This window comes from Alligator mississippiensis, chromosome 5 (assembly GCF_030867095.1).
Source record: "Alligator mississippiensis isolate rAllMis1 chromosome 5, rAllMis1, whole genome shotgun sequence".
NCBI classification, from domain to species: Eukaryota; Metazoa; Chordata; order Crocodylia; family Alligatoridae; genus Alligator; species Alligator mississippiensis.
The window spans coordinates 160,025,558-160,045,263 of record NC_081828.1 but is presented as its reverse complement, the minus strand read 5'-3'; the positions used below and the strand labels follow the sequence as shown (position 1 = coordinate 160,045,263).

Sequence of the window (19,706 nt, the reverse complement as noted above, 5' to 3'; positions counted from 1 at the left end):
TTGCCCTGAAGAAGGTTAGTTTGGTTTAGTGGAACGTCAAGACCATTAAAAAGGAGAAATAATCATTAACACCTGAGGAGTGAAGAACATTGAGCCATTAAGTCAAATAATTCCTTCAGCTGCCTGAATAGTAATGTAATATCTGTTGCACTATGGAGCAGGAATACAAGCATGGTGCTCCTTTCAGTCAGAAAATCAGCTTCCCCACTTAAAAAATGCACCCCAAATTTTGTGGGTAAAGGTGCATGTTATAGGTGAGAAAACGTGGCAGTTTAACATCTCATATATTCATTTACATTTATATAGAAAAGGATTTTCAAAGAAAAAAATTGCATCTCTCTTTTTTGATAGTCTGACTGATTTAGAAGAATTTATAAAAGTGACTGATGCTGGACTCAAAAGACAGCTGCTAAAAGGAGATTATAATGGACTAGTAGAAATTCTTGGACACCTTCTGGCTGTGAGAGACAGGCAGATAGCTACAGATGAGCTCTTTGAACCTCTGAAAGAAACCATTGCGCTGTTGGAAAGCTATGGACATAAGATGCCAGAACAAGTTTATGTCCTACTAGAGGTACTGTAAGATTTAAAATAGTACTCCATCTATGGCCAACATAACCTGAGTATCTTGCAGAGAGACAACTTTTGCATTTACTTCTGAACATGATGAAGTCCAAGGTTATTTCTGTCTCTAGGAAATGAATTCTGAGACTAAGTCCAGCTCTTGTGAGTGCAGGCTTCTAGTTAATATATTACTTGACCTTCCAGTTTCAGGGACATATTTCTGTTATAGCCGTTGAAAAAGGAAGAAGCTCTTCAATAGGTAGATCTATTTTCATGAAAGATTTTGACTATCAGGGCTGAAACCTTAAACTAGATTCTGGATTCTGTAGGCAGCCAGTGAAGAGAGCAGAGCACTCAAACTGGAATATGGTGTTAAGCAACCTACTTCATCTTGTACCTGTTGCAGGTTTGTCAGGTTGGATGATTTCAGTTCTAGATATGAGTTGCAATAATCATACTTGAAGATTATATATGCATGAATTATTGTAGAAAAGGTGTAATTGATAGGAGAGGATGCAGTCTGCTGGCTCAAAACTATATGGATGTTATAGTTGTTGGGTTTTTTTCAACCCAATGTCCAGTTGGCCATCCAATAGATACAAGAAGTAAAAAAAAAGAAAAAAAACAAAAATACAAGAATCCAAAACAGCAGATCAGGGAAGATACCTTTTCTCTAACATTCTGTTATTGCAGACAAGTTTTTCAAAGTATTTCCCTCGTCTTACCAATTTCTCATTAGTAACATTTTGTCCATGAAATTTTAAAGCCTACAATATGAAATTGTTTTAAGGAAAGTTTTCATCAGAAACATAAGATATTTGAAACTTCACATGTCAATACAAAAATACAATTTGAGGTGTTTAAAAGCCAAGTTAGAATGGGCTAGAACAGTGGTCTCCAACCTTTTTATGGTGAAGATCAGTTTTTGTAAGTAAAGGGCGCCCCAGGATCTACCGCCTCCTGCCCCACCTCACCCCGCTGCCTCCCAGACAAGCCGCCCAGGCTCTGACCCCACTCATCCAGCCTGGCCTGGGTGGCAGGGGGTGTGGCTCAGTCCAGCCCCGTGTGTCCTACTGCTCCCAATTGTGGAACCTCTGACAGACTGAGATTTGACTATCAGAGGCTCCATGATCGACCAGTAGATCGAGATAAACTGGTTGGTGACCACTAGACTAGAACAAAAGCTAAACTTTTTTTGTTTGTTTACATTAGCATTTTTGGAAAGAAGTTATTTTTGCAGAGTTTTCAGTAAAGTTAATGGTTGAGGTTAGGCTCTCATTTAACTTAGCTTGGGTTTTCCTATTTATTTTCAGTTTCATTTATGGGTGGGAACTTCCTAACTGGTAGTGGTCTCTGAGCTCCCATTATTTATTCTGAGGTGTGGAAAGCCTCTCCTTCTGCCTTTAGGGAGGCAGGAATTCACTTTAGTAATGTTTTCAGCGCTGGTAACTAACATCTGCTTTAGCAGCAACAATCACTTTCATCAACCACACATAATTCTACAGTCCCTCAGTACCTTAGTGTGGGACTGAGGCACCTTTGAGTATGTTTTGTTGGTGCAAACAGAACTGTACCAAGATGCTCACTGCATTTGATAGCTCCAGAAGGGGGAATCTCGCAGAGTTTATTCATCTGTGTACAGTATTGCACTAACACAACTATTCTGTTTCCTGTTTTAGAGCAAGTGTGGACAGAGCTTGCTTGGGATATCTGTATGGCTTTACCTTGCTCTGTATAGACCTCCCTTTCATGCCTTTCCTTGGTCTGCACTGCTTTTGAAGTCATATTTCGTTCCCTTTTCTGCGTTTCCTTTCTGTCAGTACAAGCAAAACTGCTGCCAGCTGCTGTCATCCTACCCAGACTCTGTGCCAACTTCAGCTTTTCGTTTATGCATCAGAGTCGTCTCTTTCCCTTTTAAACTGTGAACGATTCTTACTGGGTAATGTAATGCAAGCTCATGAGACCACATGCTTAAGTTACTTATCCTCCAGCCCTCCTTTGGCTGCATCCCTCCAGCTGCTGTTGTTCATACTACTGCTTCCTGTCCTCTTTCCTTTTTAAACAGCTTGCCATGGGAAATTTAGGCAGGATTTCCAGCCATCTGCTGCTTATCTCCATCATCCCCACTGGTGTTAATCACAACTCTGAGAGATGGGCCAGTTTTCGTAGCACTGTTAATGTTCTGTGGAGCTGGACTGCATAGCTCCCCATGGGACCTTTCCTCATCTACAGAAAAGTAGCAAAAGTCTTTTTGTTTGTTTGTTTTGTCATTTACTGACACCCCCCCCCCCCCCGGTCTGTATGTTTTACAAAGGTTCCATAGCAAGGAGTGACCTTTAGACTTAACCATACCTGACGGATCTATTTATAAATTATATAAATTTATAAATTTTTACTTTCAACCCATATTTTACTTCTTCATGAATCTGACTTAACTCCAGGCTAGAATGTATATGCCTAAAAAAAGACTTGGGTTGCATTTCGTTCTGATGTACTCCAATGTAAATCATTTAACTACAGCCATACAACCACTTAAACAGAATGCCATTACTAATAAACAAAAACTTGAGCATTGGATTGAATGCTGTGAAATTATATTCTCTAGCGAGACTGCAGTCAAACAGGAAGAGCTCAAAGGATTACCACAGCTTGAAGCTATAGTGGATTTAGACAGTGAGCCTACATTAGAAGATTTGCAGAAAGCCATTAAATCGATTTTTCTGGGAACAAGGCCTCTAGCAAAGGCTGTTCACCTGCTGAAATCTACAAATGTGCTAATGATGAATGACTTTGAAAGATCCATGAAGTTATACTGCCATGTTGAAAAGAGGAAGTGGTACCATAAGATTTCAAAGATGCTTGGTTCATACAATTTTGCAGAAACAAAGGGAATAGAAGCGACTGTGACAACTGTAGAGAGATTTCTCTGTTGAACATTGTTGGAAAAATTGTCACTCGCATCATGCTCCCTAGGCTAAAATCTCTAGGTGAAAAAATGTCTTGAAAGTCCATGCAGTTTTGGCGGTTCTGAGAGATTTCCTGTTTGCGGATGACACAGCCTTAGTTGCCCACAATGAATCTTCCCTGAAAAATCTCTTATGCACATTTTCTGAATCATGCAAGAGTTTCAGGATGGTAATTAGTCTCAAGAAGACTGTATTCATGTAACAAGGGGTGAAAGAACCAATACCCAACATCACTCTAGAGGATAAATCTCTTGGTGTCATTGACAGTTTTTGCTACTTGGGTTCTCCAATGAGCAGGAATCTTGACCTTCAGAGTGAACTGACTAACAGAATCAGAAAAGCAACTAAGAATTTCAGGCTATTACAGAAATGTACACAGAATAAAAGCAAACTGTCAGCTGAGGTGAAGATACAACTGAGACTTGTATGCTGTCATCCCTGCTTTATGGTTTACAAACATGGACTACATATGCTAGGTATATCAAGAGACTGAAAAGCTTTCCAATGAGATGTCCATGTAAGATCCTGAAAATAAAGTGGGAACACAGAATACCAAACACAGAGGTAATGGAGCACACAGAAGTGACACACTTAGAAACCACTATCAAGAAGAAAAGGCTGTGATGGATTGGCCATATCAGGAGAATGGGAGAAGACCATATCCCTAAGAATATAGTGAATAATGAGATTTGAGATGGCTCTAGAAAGCAGCGCCGCCCTCTATGGAGGTACCACAATGTGTGCAAAAATTATATGAAGTTGTTCAACATCAGTGTGGAAAGCTGGGAGGAGTGCAGAGAATCCCATCTGATCTGGAGGGAACTTCTGCTACTGGGTGCAGCTCAACATGATTCAGCTTTGGTCCAGAGGATGGAAGCAAACCGAGAAAGAAGAAAACAGCATGCTGTAAATTTGGACTCCAACTTGGACAACAGATGGATGCATGAAACTGTAACAAGCTGTGTTGCTCTTGAATTGGGCATGTCAGCCACAAATAGATTCATAGATGTTAGGGTCAGAAAGGGACCTCAATAGATCATCGAGTCCGACGCCCTGCATAGGCAGGAAAGAGTGCTGGGTCTAGATGACCTCAGCTAGATGCATATCCAACCTCCTCTTGAAGACCCCCAGGGTAGGGGAGAGCACCACCTCCCTTGGGAGCCCGTTCCAGACCTTGGCCACTCGAACTGTGAAGAAGTTCTTCCTAATGTCTAGTCTAAATCTGCTCTCTGCTAGCTTGTGGCCATTATTTCTTGTAACCCCCGGGGGCGCCTTGGTGAATAAAACCTCACCAATTCCCTTCTGTGCCCCCGTGATGAACTTATAGGCAGCCACAAGGTCGCCTCTCAACCTTCTCTTGCGGAGGCTGAAAAGGTCCAGGTTCTCTAGTCTCTCCTTGTAGGGCTTGGTCTGCAAGCCCTTAACCATATGATTGGCCCTTCTCTGGACCCTCTCCAGGTTATCCGCATCCCTCTTGAAGTGCGGTGCCCAGAATTGCACGCGGTACTCCAACTGCGGTCTGACTGGCGCCCGATAGAGGGGAAGTATCACCTCTTTGGATCTATTCGTCAGGCATCTGCTGATGCACGATAAAGTGCCATTAGCTTTTCTGATGGCTTTGTCACTCTGCTGACTCATGTTCATCTTGGAGTCCGCTAGGACTCCAAGATCCCTTTCCACTTCCGTGCCACCCAGCTGGTCATTTTCTAGGCAGCAGTAGGTGTGCTGGACATTTTTCCTCCCTAGGTGCAGCACTTTGCATTTCTCCTTGTTGAACTGCATTCTGTTGTTTTCTGCCCACTTGTCCAACCTGTCCAGGTCTGCTTGCAGCTGTTCCCTGCCCTCCGGCGTGTCCACTTCTCCCCATAGTTTTGTGTCATCCGCAAACTTGGACAGAGTACACTTCACTCCCTCGTCCAAGTCGCTGATGAAGACATTAAAGAGTATCGGTCCGAGGACCGAGCCCTGCAGGACCCCACTGCCCACACCCTTCCAGGTCAAAACTGACCCCTCCACCACGACTCTCTGGGTGCTACCCTCTAGCCAATTTGCCACCCACCAAACTGTGTAGTCATCCAAGTCACAGCCTCTTAACTTGTTCACCAGTATGGGGTGGGATACTGTATCGAAGGCCTTCCTGAAGTTTAAGTATACGACATTCACCCCTACTCCTGTGTCCAGGCGTTTCGTAACCTGGTCATAAAAAGAGACTAGATTAGTCAGGCATGATCTGCCTGCTACAAACCCGTGCTGGTTTCCCCTCAGCATAATTTGTCCTGCTAGGCTCTCGCAAATGTGAGCCTTGATAATTTTTTCAAAGACTTTGCCAAGGATGGAGGTGAGACTGACTGGCCTATAGTTGCCTGGGTCCTCCTTCCTCCCCCTCTTGAAAATTCAGCTGTCATGTTATTATAACTCTTATGTGTACACCATGATCCAGGGGATTGATGTTTGCCTGTTACAATTGTACAAAAATAGGGCTAGAAGAGACCTCAGGAGGTCATAGATTCATAGATGTTAGGGTCAGAAGGGACCTCAATAGATCATCAAGTCTGACCCCCTGCATAGGCAGGAAAGTGTGCTGGGCTCAGATGACCCCAGCCAGATGCCTATCTAACCTCCTCTTGAAGACCCCCAGGGTAGGGGAGAGCACCACCTCCCTTGGGAGCCCATTCCAGATTTTGGCCACTCTAACTGTGAAGAAGTTCCTCCTAATGTCCAGTCTAAATCTGCTCTCTGCTAGCTTAGGGCCATTATTTCTTGTAATCCCCAGGGGTGCCTTGGTGCATAGAGCCTCACCAATTCCCTTCTGCGCCCCCATGATGAATTTATAGGCAGCCACAAGGTCGCCTCTCAACCTTCTCTTTCGGAGGCTGAAGAGGTCAGGTGCCCTAGTCTCTCTTCGTAGGGCTTGGTCTGCAAGCCCTTAACCATACGAGTGACCCTTCTCTGGACCCTCTCCAGGTTATCCACATCCCTCTTGAAGTGCGCCTCCCAAAACTGGACACAGTATTCCAACTGCGGTCTGACCAGTGCCCGATAGAGGGGAAGTATCACCTCCTTGGTTCTGTTTGTCATGCATCTGCTGATGCATGATAAAGTGCAGGTAGCTTTGCTGATGACTTTGACACACTGACGTCTCATTTTTATCTTGGAGTCCACTAGGACTCCAAGATCCCTTTCTGCTTCCATGCTGCCGAGCAGGTCATTTCCTAGGCAGTAGGTGTGCTGGACATTTTTCCTCCCTAGGTGCAGCACTTTGGTCATCTAGTCCAACATCCTGCTCAAGATGGGAACATCCATGTCGGAAAAGATTTATCTTCAAACACGAGAAGAAAACCAGAACCCTTTTTGACCTTGTATTGGAAGATGCAGAACACAGTGACTTTTGAAGGCCTAAGAAGGATTGAATATGGAAAAGTAGAAAACCATAAATAATATCTTTCACCATTAATTTGTGTCAATTTGGAATGCATTTGAAAGAAGAGCTAAATCTCATGTTATCTGTGTTTACAAAAGGTCATTTTCTTATTTGGTTTTGTACACTTACTTTAGCAGAGTGTACAATTATTAGCCTAACTGTGTTTACTTGCCCCAAAGATTCAAAATTATAATGTCTTCTTTACAGTTTACCAAATTACTGCATTATCTTGCAGTAATTTCCAGAAAATTATGCACTACTTATGGTTTCCCTCCCATATTTTATTCCAAACTGCTTCTTCCTATGGGTTTTGAAAGAAATTAGCTAACTTCTGTTAACTTGGTTGAGGAGTGGTATTTGCTTTGTGTTTATGTAGTATAATGGATTTTAGTTTGGATTTAGTTCTATAGCCATTTCTGCACTATAAATACTATGGACCCTGAACTAGTGGTTAAAGGTTCTGAGCCTAGAGGTCCATAACACTAACATGGTTAAGGCACACCAGCTTCTATAACCAATGACACTCAAGCGAGGGAAGTGCTTAGCATCATATGCAACTACCTGTTGATTCCCCTGTTTGAATGACCTAGTAATGACTTACATTTGAGACACTTGTCATCGTCTGCAGCTTAAATTTCTACCTCTGGAGCTATAGCAAAAATATACCGACACTGATACCTACCCTAGAATAGCTGTATTTCTTGCTCTGCCTGATAAAGGCCTTGGTCTTTCACAGTTACTGACTGGGCTGGATAGATGGGTTGAAGTTTCTTTTTTTTTTTTTTTTGGAGACATGTAAGGTGCGCACACTCACTCTCACTGTCTTGCTCACTCTTGCTCTCAACTTGGTGCAGAAAAATTTTGAAATCTTGAAAAACTTAGCGGATGGAAAAATCATCTCCCATCCAGTGGTACCTATTAAGTATTGCATCAGTGAGAGTTGAACGTTCTAGCTACTGTGAAGGATGTACTCAGCACAATATTTTAGTATAATGTTTGTAAAAAAAAAAAACAAAAAACCCCCCAAGAAACCAAACAAACCTCATTACACTCATTATGTTGTAGCTTTTAAAATTAATCCCACTTCGCAAAAATTACTACTTAATATAAGTAACCCAATTACTTTGCCTGAAATAGCTAATTAGAATATAAGAACAATAAAGATGAACTGTTCCATAAATATTGGATAGTTTTTTATTTGTACCAGTATGTAGTTTTTAACTGAGATATTGTACTGCGTTTAAATGTTCAAGTTTCCTAATATGTAATATTCCTTTGTTTAACAGGACTTGCCTGAAAAGTGGAATGCCACAAAAAAAATTGCCTTGTCTGTAAAGCATGTAGTAGCTCCTCTTCAGACTGCTGAGGTCACAGTTATAAGAAAAAAATGTGGTTTGTTTGATGTAAGATAAATTCCGAACTCAGAATTCTAATGTGTTCTGATGAGAACAGGATCATTGACAGAATTTATTTGTGTGAATTTCTTTCATTAGGGAAAGCAGATGGAATTCAGAGAAAGATTTAAAGTGAAAGCTCCCTTTCACTTTGCTGAAAAAAATCCATATGTTCTTCTTGATAAGGTAAAAGGAAAATCTCCAGAAGTGCATATTCTTCTAGTAATCTTTCAGTACAAAATTTAAAGATGTTTCAATTTACATATTAAAATAAATGGGCATTTTCTATTTGGCATGAAACTCTTAGACACATAGAAGTTAAATCTTAAATTTACCAATCTGTAGATCTTTACATAAGTATCAACACCACCTTGCATGGGTTTTTTTTTCTTTCACCGATTGCCCAGTGAGTCAGAAATGCGTATTTATTCCATTAAAACAGATACAACAGTGATATATATAATGTGCTTAAAATTATATATCACATTCCTTATGTATGATTACAAATATACTGTTGGTAGTCCTTTGACATATTAGACTGAAAGAAAAACATTTCTGTAGGAGTTGCAATAGGCTTCTGTTTTCAGATGTACTGATTTGACTGTCTTTCTGAGCTTACCTATCTAGTAATTACAGTGATGAGTGTTCTTTTTCTCTTCAAGGCAAATCGGGAACTTGAGGCACTGGAAGAAGAAATGTTACTAATGCGAGAAGCTGCAAACTTGTTTGAAGTGGTTGTTTCAGATTACAAACAAATGAAACAATGCCGCAAAGAAATACAGTTGCTGAAGGAAGTGTGGGATATTAATATTTATGTTACAGTAAGAGGTTTTGTTATTTAAGAAAGTATTACAGAAGGAAAATTTATTCTGAATTCTGCTGTATTTACACTTTTATATAAAACGTTTTAGAGCTGACATACTTGTTGAATTTTGTTAACACTTAACATTTTTCTTTAAAAGACAGATGCCACATTTTAAAGAAAATATTGAGATAAAAATATTGCTCTACTCTATTTTAATTAAATCGACCCCCAAGCATGAAATCTTAAACTGAAGTTATGATCATAATGATATATGATCAGTGACAAAAACAACGACTTGAAAATAACATTGTTAAAGTAGTTAAATGCAGAAAGCAAGAAAATTCAAGGTTAGGTTAAAGGAAATTCAGTGTTAAAACAGTCACAGAAAACACATTTACATCAGTAAATTTGAAAAGAAACGTAAAAAGTCATAAGTCCCTTAATTCCATCTTCTTAACTTTACCACACCTTGTACCTTGTACAGCTGTGAAATTTGCCCCCACAGAAGTCGGTGTCAAAACTTGCATTGAACTCAGTGGGGCCATAATTTCAGGACATCGGGTCTCCATAAAGGTCTGTAAACTCTTGACATCCTGAGTAAGAAAGAGCATGAGAGAGAATGAAATGAGTAGGGTATTTTATGAGGACTGACAAGAGAAGACAAGAGGCAGATTTTGCAAGCTGAGGTGGAGCATATCAATCTTGGAGGTGGATCAAGACAACAATGGACAGATAATGTAGAAACTGATCTGTAAGAGATAGGTGAAGATTCTATAAGGTGGAAGAAGCTGTGCAAAACAGGAAGAGATGGAAGGCTTTAGTTAAATTGATTATAACCCCTCAAGATCTATGAAACCAGAGAGAAGGAGAAAGGAGCATAATTTCATCCTACGTGTCATTTAGGGGAATCACAATGTTACAACTACTGCACTACACATGTTTAAACACTTTGGGCATTTGTACACGTGATGGTCATCACAATGTACATGTGATGAAAATGTCATTTGTGTGGCTTAATGGCATCACACATTACATATGCACCAGTTCAGGGGGTTTTAGATAAGTTTGCACTGTTGAAAACTAAACTGCAATTGCATTGCAGCTGTCCACTCACCCCGCAGCTGCAGGAAAGGCAGGCAGGCTCCACTGAAAAAAAGGAGTGGGCCCCTTGCTGTTTCTGCTTTCAGCAGGCACCTGATCCTTTTTTTGGCAGACCCTGCCCACCTCTGCTGTGACCAGGGGGCGAGTTGCTTGTGGGCTGAGTGACTCCTGAGCTATGGGGGACCCTGATGCTTCTCTCTGCAGCAGCGGCACCCCCCAGAGCTGCCCAGACAGGTTGCTAGCAGGCTAGGTGCTGCCCCAGCTCGGAGGCATCACCCGGACCAGTCCAACATTTCCCTGAACCCGCTTGCTGGAAGCCCACCGGGTGATGCTTCCTGGGCAGGTAGGAGGGGCAGATGGATTGGGCTGGGTCCTGTCTTTGAGGTGGTGCAGCACCTGGCCTGCTAGCAGACCACCGGGATAGCCCCAGGAGCTGCCACAGCCACTGAGGAAAGGACCACAGCCAGCCTTCCCCCCCCCTCCCCCCCCCGCCATCTCAGGGGCCACTCAACCTGCCGGCAGCTCATCCCCCGACCGTGGGCAGTCTCTGGTTCAGAAAAAAAAAAAGGATCAGGCCCCTAGCCATAATGTGATGGAAAAATTGAAATGGTGGGTTTCAATTAAAAACCCACTGTTTCAATTTAGAGGTCATAGAATAGAACCCTCAGGACTAAACCCCCGTCACATGTATAAGTGCCCTTTATTCCTTGACAGCCTGGAGGATGTACTTTAGCATTTCACCTGTGACTACAGAAATCTTAAACTATTTCCACAATGATCTATGCAACAGAGAATATATATCCTAATCACACCAGTACACACTTTGGTGTCTCACAATGGGTAGTAAAATAGGGAGAGGCTAAGTTATAATATAGTGTACACCTTTCATATTGAATGGTATTATGTGTAGTAGCCATGTTATACATTAGAACAGTAGGTTATATAGTTTATCCTGAATTTTAAAGACAAAGCTTACAGGTAAAAGTGAACTACTGAGTACTGGACTATAAATGTAGATCCACTTATATAAAGCTGCATGTTGTAAAGTTCTACTTGCCTGAAGAAAGCAGTTATCTGATAGACAAATAATAAAATGGTTAGGGTTTTTCTCCCTTCATCATGGTTAATTTAAAGGCCACGTGAATACATCTTTGTGGCAGTTTATGTTAATTTCATAGCTGTGTGTGGATATTCTGTGTAGAGATAAGTCATATGTATGCAAGTAGAGATACTGATGCAGCACTCTGTGTACATACAGACTACATGTGCATGCAGCTTTTCTGGCCTTATCAGAGACTAAGCATGAAATGTTTTAAATACCTGCCTTCAGTTTTACACTTGAAGAAGATGGATTATTTAGTGTAGTTTTGGTAGGGGTGATGTGACTTGGAAAGTGAAGTTAATATTTCAAGAACTGGGGCTATCAGTGAATGCTAGACCTACCTATTATACCCATTTATCTATTATATGGCATTAGCTTGTTTTCACCAAATGTTGTTGACACTTTTATCTATACTTACTGTTTCAGAGCAGCATTGATGATTGGACTAAAACCCAGTGGAGACAGATTAATGTGGAACAGATGGATGTAGAGCTCAGAAGGTTTGCCAAGGCAGGTTCCATATCTGTCCATTTCTACAATTTATCTATCACTGGGCCACCCCTTTCTTACTCTCCCCACCCACTTTGTGATGTTGTGGAGTATTTGTTGCTTTTGTCCAAGCTGAACATTCTGGAACTTTTTTTTTTCTTTATAATTTAATACTCTGGCCTAGGTTTATATCCCTGTGGATGTACAAGGTACAATCATGCTGTCACTTTTTTTAACTGAAGCAGTATATAAAAAAAATAAAAAGGGCAAGGTTTATATGGCACTTCAGCAGATGAAAGACATTAGTTTAAAGACTGAAAGTGGAATTTGCAGAGGTGTATATGCTCTCTTCTGAGAGAGAGTTCTGCAATTCTTAAATACTGGAACCTGCAGGAGATATTCATTCACAAAATGAGGGCATTGCCTATACATGAGATCTTTTTTTGGTGTAAAATATCAATAACGCTTTGAGGGTAGATGGTCTAGAGAGGGGAGGGGATAGGTTCATACAACAAAGGAAGACTGGACAGAAAACAGGAGAATTGACAGGACCATAATGTAGGCCTCTGCCTTTATACACGGTATAAAGCATTGATCTACCTTACGTGTGAAAGAGAGGCTCAGTGGGCCTGACTCCTCTTGCCTCCCATATTAATTTAGTTCTGAACAGTGTCATCATTACCCCTGACTTCGACTTATGAGAGAGAGGAATTGGATTCACTGTAAATCCCTCTGTTTTTTTTAAACCATAGTTTTAAAATTATTATTCTGCTCTGGCTAACTGCTAAACAACACTTAAGTCTGCTGCATTTTTGTACCTGTGTGGCCGCTCATTATGTCAGGGTATTGACTCTTACAGGCAAGTAGTTTTCACAGATTCATAGATTTGATGAATGGATTGCAAGGTGGATAGAAAGCTGGTTGTATCATCGGGCTCAACCAGTTGTGATCAATGGCTCAATGTCTAGTTGGCAGCTGGGATCAAGTGGAGTGCCTCAGGAGTTGGTCCTGGGGCTAGTTTTGTTCAATATCTTTGTTAATGATCTGGAAGATCAGATGGATTGTACCCTCAGCAAATTTGCAGATGACACCAAGCTGGGGGTAGTTGTAGATATGCTGGAGGGTAAGACTGAGATTCAGAGTGACCTAGACAAATTGGAGGATTGTGCCAAAAAAAGTCTCATGAGGATCAACAAGGACAAGTGCTAAATCCTGAATTTAGGATGGAAGAATCCCATGCAACAGGCTTGGAACCAACTGGCTAAGCAGCAGCTCTGCAGAAAAGGACCCTGGGGGTTATAGTAAACAATAAGTTGGATGTGAGCCAACAGTATGCCCTTGTTGCCAAGAAGACTAACAGCATACTCGACTGCTTTAGTAGGAGCGTTGCCAGCAGATTGAGGGAAGTAATTATTCCTCTCTATTTGGCACTGGTGAAGCCACATCTTGAGTATTGTGTCCAGTTTTGGGTCCCCCGCTACAGAAAGGATGTGGACAAATTGGAGTGAGCCCAATAGAGGGCAACAAAAATTGTGAGGGGGTTGGGGCATATGACTTATGAAAAGAGGCTAAGGGACCTGGGCTTATTTAGTCTGGACAAAAGAAGACTATGGGGGGGATTTGGTAGTAACCTTTAACTACCTGAAGGGTGGTTCCAAAGAAGATGGAGCTAGACCATGGGTGGGCAATTATTTCAGCTGGAGAGCTCTTTAACAACTTTTGTCAGCTGTTGAGGGCTGCAAGGGAAGCCCCACCCCTTGACAGGTGCCCCACTCCCTGATTACCATCTTGGGACCAGAAGTTCTGCCCCTAACTCCTTACCTTTGCAACCAAAAGGCCCTCCCCTAGGCCCTCCCCCCCCCAAAGTACTCCTTTTTTGGGGGGGGGGGCTGCCATCTTGGAACCGGAAAAAAACAAATCGTATAATAAAAAATCAACATCTACTATACCGTATTTAATTTTATTACAAAAAAAATTTTTGTCCTGATTTATATGCATTTGTATAGTGTGTATAGAGGCAATTGCATAATAGCTCCAAATAAAGTCTTACTTGTGTATATTGTATGCGGGGAAGAGGAGGGTGTGGGTGTGTGTGGAATGTATGCGGAGGGGGGTTAGTGCAGGGATGTGGATGTGTGCTTGGGTGGGTATGGGGTTTGTGGGGGGCTGTGGGTGTGTGTGGGATTTGTGGGGGGGATGCTGGGGGGTGCATGTGGGGCGGCTCCAGCTGAGTCCCAAGACCTACATGTAGTGGCACAGAGCTGATTTGGCCTGTCCTGGTTTAGCTTGATCCACTTGTATGCATCTTCGAGCTGAGATGGACCAACTCCGAGCCAGCAGGTAGGGCTCCCAGCGCTGCAGGCAGGAGCCACACACCATTGGACTGGGCCAGCTCCATGCCTCCATCTAGGGCTTCCATCATTCCAGCAGGGAGCCACACATCAAGGCACGGAGCCAACCTGGTCCAGCCCAGTAGTACACGGAGTGCCAGGAGCTACATATGATGGCGCTGAGCTTGCCCAGCTTGATTGTGTGGCTTCCCACTCCTCTTGGTTGGAGTCATGGGGAGTTGTGGGCCATTGTGCCAGCCTGGCTCTGTGCCTCTATGTGGGGCTCCCAACTGGGGTGCCAGGATCCCCATGGAGGTGGAGGCACAGAGTCAGCCCTATCCAATGGCATGCAACCTTCTAAAAGCCTGTGCCTTCCGCTGGCTTTCAGAGGGGCAGCTGTGGGCTGGTAATAATTGTCTTTTGGAGGGGCCCCACAGGCCAGATGGCTTGGCAGGCCAGATTTGGCCCGTAGGTCATATTTTTCCCACCTCTGAGCTAGACTGTTCTCAGTGGTGACGGATGACAGAACAAGGAGCAATGGGCTCAAGTTGCAGCAAGGAAAGTTTACGTTAGATAAAAACTTTCTCACTAGGAGGGTGGTGGAGCAATGGAGTGGGTTACCTAGAGAGGTGGTGGAATCTTCATCCTTGGAGGTTTTTAAGCCCTGGCTTGACAAAGCCTTGGCTGTAATTATCTAGTTCAGGATGGTCCTGCTTTGAGTACCCTAACTTTTTATGATTCTTTTTCAGAGGATGAATTGTTATTTTTATTCTGTTTCTTAGGAAATGTGGTCATTAGATAAGGAAGTTCGCTCCTGGGATATATACATAGGTCTAGAGTTAACTGTGAAGAACCTGATGACATCATTGAAGGCAATATCAGAGTTGCAGAATCCTGCAATAAGAGAGAGGCATTGGTATCAGCTCATGAATAAGACAGGTGTAAGTATTCACCTATCCAGTGGCATCTCCTACCACCAATATAGCAGAGTATATTTACAGTACAATACAGTAAAGTGCCTGACATCAAGTATATTAAATTTTTAGTGCCAAGAATGAATGAATTATATCTTGTTGGGACAGAGAGAGGAGGGTTTTGAATGTCTGGATCATTAGAATACTTTCTGCTTTAGGAAATGAATTTATAGTTTTTACTCAAACAACATGAAACCTAATTTATAATATTTTTAAAGATCAATATTGCCCTCAAAGGAGACCAGTAAAAGAAGTTGGGGGGGGGGGGTTGTTTTTAAATTGTGTTTGAAGGGAGCCATTAAAAGTAAAATTCTGGTTCTCTGTTTACATCTAAGAGTACATCCCTACGAGCATGCACATGTGGTTTGTGGCACCTCAGAGCAGTTTGAGGCATGTTCACCCATTCGCCAGGCTGCATATTTGCAGCGCAGTGGCAAAAGTAGATATCGGGAGCTCCCAGTATAAAAAAAAAAAAAAAAAAATACCCCACGTTTAAAGAAAGCAGTATGGTGCACACAGCAGCAGTATGTGCCATCAGAAACCAGAGCCTGGCCGGGCAGAGCAACACTCTGACTGCCGACCAGGCTCCAAGTGGCCAACTCAGCACTGCTGCTGCCCCAGGAGGTCCCCAGGACCCCTAACAAGGCTGCTGGGAGCAGCACAGGTGCTGGCCGCAGCCTCCCCTACCCAACCTGGGTCATTTTGCCAGCAGCAGAATGCGTGTACAAGAGGTGTGTCTTGGAACAAATACCAGTGGCACAAACATGTGCTTCTGCATGTGCATGCCTGTTGGGACATGCCCTAAATGGCAGCTTTCTAATCATGTATGTGCCAAAAATGCCACTTACACATAAGTAGCTATTGTTTCCTCAGTACTATGGAAATGTAAGTGTGTACATGCACACTGAGCATACACAACAAGCTATACACTTGCTGGGCATGCACATAGTTACATGTGTACACTCATTTTGAATGCATACCTTTGTCTAGGTCACAAAAATGTAGTTAGTCGAAAACCCAGGGTTAGCAGGTGTTAGACTGAAGAGGAGGGCCTATATTGTCTGCCCGCTGATCCTGGGATTGCTGCTGAGAAATAAGACCTGCCCATTCATTCCCACTCTGTGTACCCAAGCCAACAATTAGACAGCGTTTCAGGTTTATAGTAGTCCTGAGATCTCTCTGCTCCCTGTCTTTGCTTTCAGATTCTCCTGAGGAATATTGTAAGACATAACTATTGCCTAGTTCCAGGCTTGGTTCTTGTTTCTCTGAAGCAGTCCCAGGCTTAGGGGACTGACTGGCCATGTGAGCATGACTAAAGGGTATACTACTAAAAGCTGCAAGAATGGGTATCTAGATGAGTTAAGATGCTGACACTAGACAGTCAAGAGAGAGGGAAGGCAGAAAAGGAAATGATACGTACATATTCTACACATGTCAAGGATAGACCTGATCAGAAAGGAAAATCCAATTTCACTGGAAAAAATTAAGATTTGTTTTTGGCTTGCAAGGTTAAAAAAAAATGAATGCTGTTTTTCAAAGAAGAATAGATTTTTAGGGGTGGTTTTTAAAACATGACTTTTTTCTTTTCTAGTTTTGCCAAAATTTCTCTGAAAAAAATATTTTTCCATATGAAATACCAGTTTTTATGCAAATAAGTGCAAAATAATTAATCATGTCAAGCAGTATGTCTTCTGAATTACAAATATGAGAATAAAGTACAATTTTAAGAGAGTTGAGTGATTGGATTAAATCAAGACAATAGGAAGACTGAATGTTTAGAGTTCATGAAAGGATGGGGCATAACAATGAAGAAGAGGTAGTGATAATATAGCACAAGAAAATGGAACTTCTAGAATAGTAATTGTATATAAGCAGTTCCACTAACTTCAGTGGAAGCTGTACAAACCAATCTTAATTTGCCTTTACTTGCTAATTCTGAAGATTTACCAATAGTGCAGACAAGCAAGCATATAAGTATTTCTGTTGCCTTCTGCATAGAGCCTTACTAGTCCCAAAATATCTGTTTTTCTCTAAGTTGAAAGACAAAAACAGAAAGTCACAAAAGAATTTTAAACATGTTTTCTGTAAAAATATTCTTAAACCAGATTCTTTAAAATTGACATTGTTTTTGTATCTTTTTTCTTCTAATGATAATACATAGTTACCATACAAATGACAAAAGCTTAGCTGTAATCCTTAGAAAAAGTGAAGATCTGTAGTGGGCAGCAAACCATTCCTGCCATGAAAAGCATGTGGGCAGTTTCTGAGTCTGACCCGTTAGAGAATGGATGTTGATATTGGGCAGTGATCTCCAAACAGGATGAGCTTCTGTGCTCATATGGATGATGTAATATAAAGAACAATGATTGTCTTAAATTTTAAATTTTTTTATACCTTAACTTTGATACTCTTATGCAGAGGCAGGCAATTATTTCAGGCGGAGGGCCGCTTACCCAGTTTGGCAAGCTGCTGAGGGCCGCATGGGTAGACCCACCCCTTTACAGGTGCCCCGCCCCCTGGTCACCATTTTGGGACCAGTGTCCCAGGGCCAGCACCAGTGGGGCCTAGAACAGGGTGCAGACTGTCTGGGGTCTTTGGAGCTGGGCTGGGCTGCACCAGCAGGGAGAGGAGGGAGCTGGCCCGGCTCCATAGAGCTTCTGCCTTCTGGGAACCTGTACCCCTGCTGCTGTGCTCTGGGCCCTGCTGGCACTGGCCCCAGGACACCATGTGGGATCCACGCTCCTGCGCCCGTTCACTCCCAGTATCCCCCAGCCCCACAGTACAGGTGGGGGGGGGGGCAGCATGCAGCCCTGACCCCTTGCTCACTGGCAGAAAAGAAGCTGGTGCTGACTGTGGGGAAAATTGGCCCCTCCCCTGCCCTATGGCTGGTGCTCCCTCCCAGGCAGCCCCACATGAGCTGCAAGTGGCTGCAGTGCGGGGCACCAGCCACGGGGTGGGGAGGGGCCGCTTTTCCCCTGTGGTCAGCACCAGCTTGTAACCTGCCCCCATGGCCAGCCCGGGCCCCGCACCAGCTCCAGGCTTGCCCGTCGGGACTGTTCTGCAGCTGCAGCAGTTGCAGCCCCTCCACTTGCTGTGCCAGGGAGTGTTTTTGCCACCACCGCCTCTGTACTGCCCAGCACGCGAGCTCCGGGCAGGCAGCAGCAGCAAACGCTGCCTGGCGCAGCAAGCGGGGGGGCTGCAGCTGCTGTCACTGTGTGCAGCCCATTGCGTGGCCAAGGCTGGCAGCAAGGGCAGGTTACAAGCTGGTGCTGAGCGTGGGAAAAGCGTCCTCTTGCCTGCCCGGTGCCCTGCGCTGCAGCCGCTTGCAGCCCACCTGGGGCTGCAGTGCCTGCTCAGTAGAGCCCCACACAGGCTGTGAGTGGCTGTAGCAGGGAGTACCAGTCATAGGGCAGGTGAGGGGCCGCTTTTCCCCCAGCCCCTTCTCTGCCCGGGGTCCTTCTCTGCCCCCTTACCTGAGTTTCCGGCATGGCGCAGCCACATGGTCCCAGGCCAGAAGCCCCTGCTGGGGCTTTCAGCTGGTGGGGTGGGTCCGGGCAGGCCCTGCTGTTGCGGGAGCCCTCCGGGCTTCTCCTGAGTCCTACTGCCCTTGGTTCCTGTCATTTTTGACAGGAACCAAGGACAGAGAAATATTAATTTTCAAAATCTCGTAGGGGGCCGGCAGGCCAGATAGGATGGCCTCGAGGGCCCACCCCTGCTCTTACGGATCTCAATCAGATGTTTTATTTATTTATTTATTTATTTTTAATTATGATATGGCTTCTCTCTTGTTTTCTGACAGGTCAATTTTTCAGTAACTGAAGACACGACCTTGTCAGATTTGTTGGGATTACAACTGCATACAGTGGAAGATGAAGTCCACAGTATTGTGAACAAAGCAGTGAAAGAGCTGGGTACTGAAAAGGTACAGCAGCCCCATTTCTCTTTCTGTTACATTTAACTGCAACAGTCCTTTTTACTGTTTATTTAAGTAGATTGAAAAATGTATCCATAAAGGAACAGTCAGGGTTGCAACAGTTTTATTTGATATAGACAGTGAACAAAATAAACTGGATAGATAGACATTGAATTAGCCTTCTGTGCGTGGTACATTTTATCAAAACTGTTTGAAATCTAATTTAATTTTATTTCTCAACCTAAAATATTAAATTTCAATATACCTAAAGTGTTATTGCCATGGTTTATACTCAGATTCTTACAGAGATCAGCCAAACATGGGCTTCCATGGAGTTCTGTTATGAAGAGCATCAGAGAACAAGGACTCCTTTATTAAAATCTGATGAACAGCTTTTTGAAACATTAGATAACAACCAAGTAAGACTTTTTTTATTAGTAGTATATAATTAGCATTACTCTTGGTGTATTTTACTAGTTTAAACTCCCAGAATTTTCCAGAATTTTTATTTACAGTGAATCTTATTTGGCCCAGATGTTAGTCTATAAAATTATATGTGTGCAGCCTAACTACATATATTTTAAGGAAAATTTCTGTCTCTGTGTAGGAGTTTGCAAAATTACAGCTCCCTGGTCTTATATTTTCCT

The 19,706-nt window shown here is 43.0% G+C and overlaps 1 protein-coding gene across 1 annotated transcript in view; it reads left to right on the top strand.

Annotated features, from left to right (window-relative positions):
- Positions 1-19,706, top strand: part of DNAH11 (dynein axonemal heavy chain 11) — a 281,712-nt gene that overhangs the window by 58,376 nt on the left and 203,630 nt on the right. The window contains 8 exon segments of the mRNA XM_059728936.1: positions 352-574; positions 8,238-8,354; positions 8,445-8,531; positions 9,008-9,166; positions 11,780-11,863; positions 14,955-15,113; positions 18,946-19,068; positions 19,356-19,478. Of these exon segments, the coding sequence (XP_059584919.1) occupies positions 352-574; positions 8,238-8,354; positions 8,445-8,531; positions 9,008-9,166; positions 11,780-11,863; positions 14,955-15,113; positions 18,946-19,068; positions 19,356-19,478 (1,075 nt within the window).